The 12,038-nt window shown below is 35.2% G+C and overlaps 1 protein-coding gene across 4 annotated transcripts in view; it reads right to left on the bottom strand.

Moving 5' to 3' along the window:
* sema6a (sema domain, transmembrane domain (TM), and cytoplasmic domain, (semaphorin) 6A) overlaps positions 1–12,038 on the bottom strand; it is an 84,964-nt gene that overhangs the window by 39,095 nt on the left and 33,831 nt on the right. For all 4 annotated transcript variants that reach the window (XM_015368123.2, XM_015368138.2, XM_015368131.2 and 1 more), the window contains exons 2-3: positions 7,080–7,223; positions 6,272–6,389 (exon numbers count right to left, since the gene is read on the bottom strand). In XM_015368123.2, the coding sequence (XP_015223609.1) occupies positions 6,272–6,389; positions 7,080–7,179 (218 nt within the window). In that variant the 5' untranslated portion in view covers positions 7,180–7,223. The remainder of the gene's footprint in view (positions 1–6,271; positions 6,390–7,079; positions 7,224–12,038) is intronic.

The raw sequence follows: 12,038 nt of genomic DNA, 5'->3' as shown, positions 1-12,038 counted from the left end.
AAGGATAAATAAGAATGGGAGACTTAAGGACAATATACCCTCTTAAGATATGACTGCAAATGTTACATTAAGCACTAGTAAGAAAAATTCTAAATGAAAATTTGATGCTTTAAACACATGGCCCTTGTATTCACAGCACTAAGAACAGTATCATCTTGGGCTCCATAAAAGATAACATAACTAGTGTTCCATTAATATGCAAAATAAGTCTGTCTCTATAGAATTACTAAGTAGATAAGAATCAGTTGATGTGTCATTTTAACAAACATCCTGGGAAAACTATTGTAAGCTGTCACTATATAAATAAGGTAAGACAAACAATGTCTGCACTTTTAGTCATACCCATGCAAGTCAATACTTGTTTCCCTCTCTCAGTTTTACTTCCTATCTTCCTTGTGAGTCTTGTAACAAAAAGACTATTATACTATTTTTACAACAGTTGAATCACATTTTTGGACTGAAGCACTCTGTCAATTCCATTATCCCCCCCAACCAAACAAACCAAGAAAATGAATTTAAGGTTATACAGTAGAAGTGAAATATTCTTACGAAACTTTATTTGTAAAAAATCATGAAAATGCACATAAGAATACTACCTAAATGTTTTGGCCCAATCCAAAATTCTATTCCTAAATGTAAAATTATGTTTAAGTGAAAAATGTGAAATGTTATTTTTAAGTTTGCTTTCCACACTTTTTCCACTAGCTTTGATGGCATCTCCATACTTTTCCAAAAACCTTATTAGGAGAAAATCCTACTTTGAAAGAAAAGGTTTGAAAATTCCCCTGTAAGGGTAAGAATGGACAAACAATTGCTGATATGTTCTTCACGAATGAATATATCTTTATTGCTATTGTTATAAGTATGCTTAAATTCACAATATTTGTTATTGCAAATAAATTCACTTTTGGAATTGTAATTTTATTGAATGTTTCAATAGCAAATGTAGTAGATCTGGTCAATAAACCAGAGCCTGCAGAAACTTATGATCTTTGGAAAAAAAAAACTCATTTCTGACAATATATTTATATTTCATAAAGTACTGCACACAAATATCACCCTTCAAATGGAAATAGGAATGTTCTGGCAATTCAACCTATCAGCTTCAAACCTTTGTTGTTAAATGGCATTTGTTATCTTTAATGCCTCAGCTTTATCCAGAAAGAAAATAAAGTGTTTCAACATTGTGTTCATACCTTCAAAAACTAATTTCTTTAGCATTCAGTAAATAAAGGCATCCTGTGAAGTTCTTGTAGGAATATGATAAATTCTTAAATGTAATGCAATTATCCTACAAACCACATACTGGCTCGGAGTAATAAAAAACAAGGTAAAAATGTATTATTTTAAGGCTCTCAAAGATTTTTTGCAGTTTTAATGTCTGTATTTTGAGTTCTGAAAATAACAGCAAGGGAAAAAAGAAGAAGGAGAGAGGAAAAACGTAATTTGTAGCCACAATGTAAACTATGTGAACAGAAGGTCTTTTGTACTGAAGCATGCACTTTGTTTAACTCTGAAATTCTGAAGTCCATGCAGTTGTGCTACGCAGTCTATCACATGACACTTTCCACAGCATACAGTTACTCTGTGATCTGAGAAACGGAACCCTAATTAGTATGCACGAAGCACCTATTAACTTCCAAAAGGTCTTCTCCACCCCCGCTACTTTCTTTACTTTTCATAAATAAAGAATGCATAGCAGGAGACTATTGTGCATTGTATTGTAAAAAAAAAATTCTCATGTGGCACCGGCCAGAGCTAGCAGATGTAATTGTAATCCTTTTCTTTCAGGAGGCTTCCAGAAGACAAGGGGGAATGTTATATATAAAAACGATAAATCATATAAAAGATGCATTTACAGAAGATAAATTTACATAATTTTGTTTGCCAGTATTGTCATTTCCCATTTAGAATTTTAAAACCTGTACAATAAGGTAACCATCAATCATTGACATCTGGCACAGAGAGCTTGAGAAAGTGTAATCCTCTTCATTAGTAGGTTTTAACAGGATTTGATTTTGACACAATAATTTGAATTGATGAGCCTCTAGTGCAGTAATAAATGGTCCAGTTTTCAGAATGATTGAAAATAGTCCCTTAATCCCAACATTTCCGATTTCCCATTTTCAATCAGGAAAACTGGTTTGGGTTGCCATGGTGTACTGTAGCACAGGAAAAAAATTCAGACAATGCCCTGGGTACAAAATAATCCTGCGAAACCTGCTGGTGAACTGGCAGGTGATGACTGAACCCCAGAGCTGGGACAGCCTGAGCACAAGTTTAATTAGGATAAGCTCTGGATTTCTGCAGCTCCCCTCAGACAGAGAAAGAAGGGTTTGGAAAAATTCTCCTCTCCCATCCCCCCTTCCCCTTTGTTGTTTTTCAGTTTCAGCGTTAAAGGAAAATGAGAATTGTGACATTTCAATATTAATATTAATTCATATTTCAACATTGATAGCTGCATGAGATGGAACAGCAGATACAAAGGATTTTTTTAGACATCCATTGATTCCATTAAGATTTCAAAATCAAAGTGGGCAGAGAATTTCATTTGTGACCTGTTGACAGAAGAAGACTTAGTTTTAAAGAGAAAGTCCAAATTACTTCAGAAAAAGAAAAAAGAACGTATGCCTAAATGTCAAACAGAGATTATTGTCTGAAAGTCAGTGAAAATTAGGAATTTTACAGAATTTTTAAATGACGTGCAGGTGTCCAGATTGTTTTTCCATGTAAAAAAGTGGACCAATGCAATTTATTAATTTATGCCATGCAAAATCTGTGCTTTTGATCCATAAAATGTGTTATAGATATGAATTGTATGAACTGCATAGGTCCTCTATTCTAAGTTGAAGTTCACTAACACACCTTTAGGTAACATAAAATACACAAATATAGTGCAGAGATAGTTTTGATTGTCAAAAGACTTTCTTAATGAGCAAACAACTTTTTCACCATGTTAGGCTTCTATAGTACACTTCAATTCTATGTATAATCATTTGTTTATTATAAAAAAAATCTATTTGCACATATTCAATTTTTAAATTGAATTCCCTAAAAGGGAAAATAGATTTAATGTTAGTTGAAAAAATATGAACAAAAGCTAAAGTAGGTAACAGTTTAATGGAGGTTAGATTATGTGTTTTTTTATTAATCTGTTTTTTGGATCTGAAAAACGTTTTGTAGAACTGCACTATAATAGACACCTGGGTTCAGGCAACGTGTTTATTCTTAAACCATACTGCCAATAGCACTGACACATAACAAATGGTGTAAAGCATATGAGATGCTCTCCTTGACTGTTGCTGTCTCTTAAAATCAGTTCACCTGGATGCTTTTGCAGGGATGGATTCAGAACAGTCTACACTCCAGTGTTCACAACCAGTACTTGACTAGACTACTATAGTACTAGTACAGTAGCAGTACTGTACCACCTTCCATGAAAACAATGAAATACTGATCCAATCAGACATATCAGAAATGGACGGGGAGATAGTAATTATTCTTAGATAATCTTAATGTATCAAGGAGAAGTTTTATTTCTTAGAGAGACCACCAATTGTGACTATCTGTTGACTATACTGTACAACATCTGCTTCTGTAGTGTATTTCTCCAAAATTTACAGGAACCACTGGATAGGTCTAGCGCAGAGTTGAAGTCAAGTTAAAACCAGGCCATGGGAGCTGGCTCCCCCATTGACAAGGGTGAACTGAGTAACAGTATTTAAGCCAGGAGAAGTGTAATGTGTCACAATTTCTGCCTGTGAAAAGTTTGACACGCCACTTGATAAGACATGTGAGCTATAGCACTGAACCATGGTTTGATATAACCCGACAGTATGAGCCATCATAAAGGCACTGAGAAATGCTGTAATTAATAAGCACTGCTAGTAAATAAAATGAATTAGAACAATAGGTTTATTCCATGCTGAAAAAAAGAAGAAAGAAAACAACGTTTTGGCTGTGGAGCCTTCTTCATGTGTGTCATGCTTCAGACTCCACGGCTGAAATGTTGTGTTTTCTTTCTTCTCTTTCAGCATGGAATAAATGTATTACTTGTTCCTTTGCAGCCTATGCATGCTGACGCAGCTACCCACCTGAAATATAATGAATTATATAACCCACCCTGTGCCATCTACAAGGTTACTGTGCTACCTTACAGTTAAAGGCAAGGAGGGAGTCAGAACTGAACTCACATGTCTAATTTATACATTTGAAGAGCACAGATGTTTTCTAGACTCTTTAGATTTAGCATATAGAGAGCAACACTGCCAAAAGCATTAAATGCTCAGGGGTTTTATAACATGTTTTAAGTTTGAAGCACTGTAAGATGAGGAAAAAGAAAAAGCTGCACCATTGTGTGGGAAACGGAAATTGAATTGCTTTTTATGGAACCTAAATGCAACATGGTGTAATTGACAAATAACAGTGTCAGAATCCACATGATTCAACACAGTAACTGAAACACTCCTGCTCCGTGTGAAGGATATTAGGAAATTGGAGCTCTTGGACGTTTTTCTCCAGGAAAAGGGTGTTGATGTTTGGTACTCAACCATGTTGTTGAAGCCCCTAGACTGGCTTCTTGCAGGAAATGGCTGGAAAAAGTCCTCAGATCCGTTAGCTACTAGCAACCAAAGCTAGATGAACCTCTCCTTATCTGTAACTTTTCTGTAAGTTCTTATCTGTAAGTTCTTAGGGGTTTCAGAGAACAACATATATTAAATATTTATTTTTGGATACATTAACATTTAATAAATGTGAAAAAGACACTCACAAGAAATCAATGACATTGACTTTGTAAGCTTATGTACAACTGAACAATTTGCTTCTGGTGGTATTTTTTTTAAAACATATTTTTTATTAATATTTTAACAGGGATTATACACTTACTACCAGATTTAAGAAATGTCTGTATGTGCTGAACTTACAAACAATAAACTGAGGATACCAGACAGGGAATCCTATTGGAATATATAAGGGTCATGCTCAAGCATGGTTATTGACAATCGCAGGTCAGTGAAAAAGGCTGTTGATACCAGGATTGCTCAATTCCATTCTCACAGTATTTAAGCACATTCTTGCTCTGCATAAAACAAGAAACAAGCTTCCATAAACAATATTTCAAAGTGCATGCTGGTTGTTTTTGTGTTCCCAGAAACAAATGTCCTGGAGTAGACGTACTGTAGCTTCTCAAAACATTATGCCTTTGACCAATTAGGAGAGAATATGACCAGGAGTTATAAGACTTTGCTTCTATGGAATATCTTAAGAGTGGTGAGCTTCATTAGCATGCATAATACAAAAGGAACAACATTTCATTCTCTTTTTAGTTTTCAGCATGGACTGAATCTCAACTTGTTTCTTCTTTAGCACAGAGGACTTGTTTTTTGTTGTTAATGTGTGCTGCTAGACCATGTCTGTATGATGTGAAAAAAAACATGAGTACCACACCATAAACATCAAAATAAATGGAAACATGAAAATCAAGAAAAAAATTAAAAAGAAGAAAAGGAAAGGCCTTAATGCTTGAAGTTTTCTTATTATGTTTGCTGTCATTCTTTAAGCAAAAGTCCTTGCATATGCCGCTCTTAAGACAAACAATAGCACCATGTACAGTACATTAAAACCCCTTCAGACTTTACCAGCTGTTTATGGTTACAGAATAAGCATGGGCATCTGTATGTCTAATTTCTGCATAGTCAAAACTGGTTGGGTGGCATATAAATATTTAATTGTCATACTCTATTTCATAACACATCTGGAAAAGAATGAGGAGTAACCATCTGAAATAACATCTCCAAGGGCTGAGTAATTAGTTAAACAAGGATTAAATATCTCCTGCTCTTACTCTATCCTTATGCCCACTTTATCCCCATTTGTCATCAAAAAGATACAAGAGCCGTTTTAGGAATACTTTACAAATTAGAATCAATTCAATTTAAGAATATGCTTCTGTCTCAAAGGGATTTCACACTTAACAGCTATTAAGACTATAGTGGCTGTGGTATCTTAGAGGTTTGCAGAAACGAACACTTTAAGCACATAGATACAGGCTAGGGTTAAAACAGGACATTGGCATTCCACAAGGAAAATGTTAATTTGTAACTAGCAATTAATAAAGTAATCAGATGTTGCAGATAGACCCATACTGTTGTCCTAGCCTTACCCCTGTGACCTTCTCATGTGAAAGCGATTATGTCTCCTTGTATTGTGACAAAAAGATTCTGTGGGGCCATTTAAAAGATTCCGTCTCTGCCTTTAAAACAAGACTGACCTAGCAGCAATGTAGAGTGTCCTGTTCATTATCAGTATCAGCTGGATATCCAGTTTATGCCTCTGCGTGTTGTTTCTTCCTGGCTTGTGACCCACGAAAGCTGGGTATTGTTTTGTATCTGTCAAGAAAAGACAAACATATCACATAATACCTGAGTCACTGGTTGGGACAGTTCTATAAAAATACTTATTTTCTCTCTTTTTAAAATTATTTCATGCATGCCTAATGTATGTAGTGTAAGTGTAAGAAGTGTATGTTTAAGATTTTTACTTATTTATGGTTGCAATCAGAAGAAAAATAATGTAATGCAAATGCTTTAAATATAATCTCTGGTATTCTATATTACTAATCACTCTAAAGAAAGTTGAATTTATTTTTTGCCCATACTTTATATTTCATATGGTATTATATATATTGCAAATTATAAAAGCAAATCATTATGGTAACTTTCTCACCAACGCAGACAACATCCTCAAATTTATACCAGAACAATTTGCACATTTGCAAATTTATCATTAGGACAATTGCATACTTTGAGATAAAAAGTTCTCATCTTTTGTCTCATCAGAAAAGACATTTTTCTCAATGCATTTCTGAATGAAATTGTTTAGCATACACAAGAAGCTTTTTAGTTGTGTCTCGAATTTCTTCTAAGGAATAAATCATTATCTAAGAAGATATAACTAAAGGAGAGTTTTGTTCTAGTTACCAATGACCAATGTACATTTCAAGCTTATACAATATGAGGGAAATTCAGGGAGTGTCTTTCAATCAGGCAATACTGAAGAGCTGGTCAAGGTGTACTTACAGTTGCCATGTGCAATACTGATTGGCTCAGAGTCTTCAGGGAATCCAGCCCCAGCGATATGTAATAGTGTGAAATATAGCAGCAAGGCTTCAGACCTCATAGTAGCGCAGCTCGTCCTTTACTTGGTTACTTCTTTATGTTGGCCTGAAAGTGAGCAAGAAAACAAAATATTATTACTATCACTGCTGCAACTGTCACCAACATTACATAACTTTTCTTCTAGATCAAGGCCAACTGTCAATATTGTCTTCTGAGAAATCAAACATGCATGGCAGTACAAAAAAAAATCATCTGAAGAAGATGGTAACATTCTTAAGATTCCACTTGCACATGCTAAGAAAAATGGCTTTCAGAAGCCTGACATGGTATTTGCAGTTCTGAAACATGAAAGCTGCAAATTTGCTGTCTTTGTTAGTTACAAAGCAGTACTTTAGGGGGGCATGATTCCTCCTACAAAATCAAAATACCTTCACTTAACATTAATTGCAATCAATAATCTGGTTTTAACCCTAAAAAAACAGTTTGTAGCTGATTCTTTCTCTTACTTGATAAAAGAGTGTCTTTAAACACCTGTGATATATGTGCTCACATCCAGCTCTTTCTGGTCTTGTCAATGTGGATACAACAGTAATGGACAAATTGTCCTGGTCATCACAGTAGGTTGTAGCTGTTTTTTAGTCAAGTAAAAATACTTAACTCATCAGTGTTGGCAAAGATAGAGCAGTAGTCAATAGTTATGGATCAGGAACTTAAAAGGTTATCCTTCTTATCATTTGGACAAATCAATGCTGTGCTTGGTTAGAATTTTTTTTCCCTCTACATCTGAGAACCACATTAAACATGTTTTTCTGAAGTGTGATCTAGGGAAAAGGCAATCTTGAAACCACAACAATATATTTATTTATAAGTCCTAAACAATTTGAAGAGAAGAGGGACAATAAGAGGGACAATTACAATGAAAGCCAAGTCTCATGACTAATAAAAACATATGAATGCCATGTAAAGATTTATTGAAGAACATTTTTTTTCATAAAGGGCATTAGAAATTATGTCTTGAGATGCTGTTATCCCTGAACCTAATGCAGTAGCGGTTACTTGAGATTCATTCAGTGTGACTCAAAAAGCCCTGAGTGTGACACTTACATTTGAAGTGGCATTTCTGTGGTGATTGTGGAAAATATCATGTTTGTGATATATCAATAACCTGCTCACAGATTTTGACACTACAGTTTTTTAAATGGATTGAATCGATGAGATTTTTGTCTTGTGGATACCTGCAAGTTTGAGGCTACTTCTGGCTAAACCAGACATGCAATACTGAGGATTTAATGGCAGAAACCCAAGATAAACAACAAACTAAAACATGTTTGTTCTTCAATTTCTCCAGACACGCTTCAGAGTTTAATGTAGAGTTCAACTGTACACTTGTACTGTGGTGGATGTAGAAAGGGACATTTAACATGTCCCCAACATTCAACAAGGGTCATTCAACATGTTTTAAAATAAGGCATAGACTTTCAGTTTTTAAAAATATTACATATTTATTTTTTTCTTCTTGCTTAAATTATTAAAATATCTATTTTCATATTACTATGGTCAGATGAACTGAAAGCATTTAATTTCAGTTGTGCATGAAAGTTTGATGTTCAGGAAAAGCAAGCATGCCCTGCAGTATGCATTACATATGTATTTAAATATTATACTGTGTACTTAATTCATCATAATGAGTATCAGGAGATTGCTTGTAAAAAGAAAGCCTATTTCAACCAGATAAATATGTTATTTAACAAATACTTTTAGATGTTTAAATTAACCATATTCTTATGCTTTAGACAGTATGTAATACTTCCTGCAGATTTTATCATTGAAAGGCTCATTTGAATGGTTATACCTTGCACATAAGGAATACATGTCTGATCTAGAACCCTTTCTGAACAGCAAGGTTAGGAGCTTATATCTTCAGGCAATGCAGAATGTCAGTTTGTATTAATAACACTGCAGTTTTAAATGCAGGAAATTGTAATCCCAAGCCTTTCTTCTTCTTTTCCCTTAAGCAAAGTTCTACCAAGATAGCCCATTGATAAAGACAAGATTAAGATGTGTATCACTGTAAGGTCATCAGATATGCTTTATGCTACTGTCTGGAATTAGGCCACTCTGGGTTAAATACAGCCATTTTAGGCAATCATGTTAAAACACGATTGCTGTGAGATTTCCCCCAAAAATCAGTGGAGATAGGTTAACTGCACAAAGGGAACAAAAAATAACTTTATGCCAGGAAAAAACTGTGTAGAGACGTCTAAAATGTTTAGAAATGTTTCATGAAGTTTTTCGTAAGTATACTTTAGTTATAACTCAACATTGTTATGGAATTTGGAAGAAACCTTTAAGATATGATTTAAGATGTTATAAAACATGCTAAAAAATAAATGCTGTGTTGCGTTTAAATGAAATGATTCCTGAGTGAAAGGTCTGCCATAAATGCAAGCAATCACTTTTCAAGTAATGATTCTAAAACTTTAATAAACTTTATAAAATTAGTGAAAAGGAAACTGTTTGCTATTGCTGTAAATGCTTCACATTAATATTTTTGGCTGTAAAGAAGATGAATATACAAGGTGCATGTGAGAATATCAGTATTATTGTACTTCACACAATATTGATCTTACAAATGTTAGAGGAATAGGTCGTCACATACAATAAAAAATAACAATATTAAACAAAGTAAATACAATTAATTTTAGTTGAATCAAAAGGCTAGATGTCACTCCTTGGAAATGTTACAGTACAAACAACCAAATTCAGATTCAAATTAAAAAAGCTTTACAGGCATTACCGATCAATTACAGTGATAATCTCTTCAACGCAACACAACTGTTTTCTTGTTTGCTTTCTGTTTACTTCTCTAAACACATTACAAAACATATATAAAAAATCTTTAGGAGTGAGCATGTGACATTTGTCACGATCGCTAACCCCTCCTCTTAAGGGCGCTCCAGCCCTTCCTTGTTCTGCCCCATTGTCTGCACCTGGTCCCTAATCCCACTCCCCCTTTAAAGCCAGACGCGGACCTTACTCCTGGTTTCCTCATTGATTTCCGTATCGTGAGAGCCCGAGGTCCTGCTGCGTCTGGCTCCGTTATGCTTTTAACTTTCTGTTCCTAGTTCCTGGTTCCCCTCGCCGGTTCCAACCTGTTCCCCCCCACCGTATGGATCGCCTGTTTATGGACTTCAGCCCTTGTTTCTGATTTCCCGTTTGGATTTCCTACATGGATTGTTCGCCTGGATTCACTTCCCCTGGACACCTGCACTGCATGGACACGCCCCCCGTCTCCAGACCCTTTTCCTGCATGACAAGTTTTTGCCCTTGTGTCTTCTCTATTCTGGATCGTGTCGTCCACATAGGGCCCGGAAAGAACTGCTTGTGACATCAGCACTAGATAATAGTGGTTTGATTTTTCTTTCATTTGACCAGACACAAATATAGTATTTAATTTCTTGTGAAAAATTTGCCAAAGCATACTTTGGATAAATGTAACATACTGTAAGTACTCTCAATACCGTAGATGAAGTACAGATCATAACACTTCACAGTAAATAAATGCCCTCTTAAGGCACATACATTTTTTTCTGAACTTCAGGCAAATCTGGGGTTTTACTAGACAATTCTTAAACAGTTAGTCCAATTAGAAATCACATTATATCATGATTTTGGGTCAGGTAGTGTCTTTTGTCATCAGATTGTTTGATTATGAGAGAATATGTGTTTTCAGATCAGTTTATCATGGTACTGCCAGAGATAGCAGAATTAACCACAGACCTATGGTAACACATCAAGAGTACTTCAAGCTCTAGCCTTTTCCTGCAATACATACCCTACCTGCTTGATAACTGTTAGTATAGCAATTTACACTTGCTCTAGCTGTTGAGGCAATCTGGGAACAGCTTCATTGTGAGACTGCAGAAAAGGACATGAACCTCTCAGATACATGTGAAAATATTAACAGCAAAAGGCATGTTTCAGCACAAAACCTCCACTGTTCAATAATCACCTTTTCATTGCCTCACTTGGAACCAAGAATTAAAAGTGCAGCCTTTTCCTTTGTTAAGCATTTGAAATTAATTTGAACTCTTTATGAACTTATGGTTTTGAACTTTTGTCTTTGAAAAGGATTTGGATCACATATCTTGGACAGCATTCAATGGCTGCAGATATAACAACATTTATAGGGGAGAGACGTGAGCAACCAGTTGATTAAACAAAGGGACTAGCGCTATAAAGCTGGGATTTTATTAGGATTTCACCCTGTGCAGCAGTTTGCCAAGTATTACATTAATTTAAAGCTCAAGAGCTATTCCCAGTTGGACATCAATCACTTAAAAGCAATGTAAACAGAAACAACATATAGACAACTCAAAGACAATTACTGTAACAGTAGCTTTTGCACAGAACAACAGCTTAAGATATTGTTTACATATGGCAGCCTCATCCATCAGTGTCTGATGTCTTTAATGTTTAAATATCAAACATTACTTTGGTCTGTTCTACTTGTTGACAGGCTTGTCAATCCAAAGTTATTCAGGGACGCCCCCAACTGTTATCTTGCAACCATTTGATCCTTTAGAAAATGAGGTGGCAGATTAAATTACAGAACCTCTCCACAGTCGTCAATCATTAATAAAAAGGACAGGGGAAATTTAAAAAGAGGACAACAACGAACTTCCCTCCTGATGCAAGACAGCACTGGGATTCTAAAAACAAACTGGAACTACCATGCTACCACAACATCAGTAACACATTGTCGAGAACACAGACAAAATGTATACTAGATGTAAAACATCTAGGAATTCACAAAGCTCTGCCAGCTTCCCGACAATCTGTTCTATGTGGCTTAATGTTAAAGGTGATGTATTTATCTTTTAGGTTAATTAATTTTGAATTGGCACAAGGGAAGCACAC

The sequence above is a fragment of the Lepisosteus oculatus genome, chromosome 3 (genome assembly GCF_040954835.1).
Source record: "Lepisosteus oculatus isolate fLepOcu1 chromosome 3, fLepOcu1.hap2, whole genome shotgun sequence".
NCBI classification, from domain to species: domain Eukaryota; kingdom Metazoa; phylum Chordata; class Actinopteri; order Semionotiformes; family Lepisosteidae; genus Lepisosteus; species Lepisosteus oculatus.
Note: the sequence above shows the minus strand (reverse complement) of the source record. Positions and strands in the feature narration are given on the sequence as shown.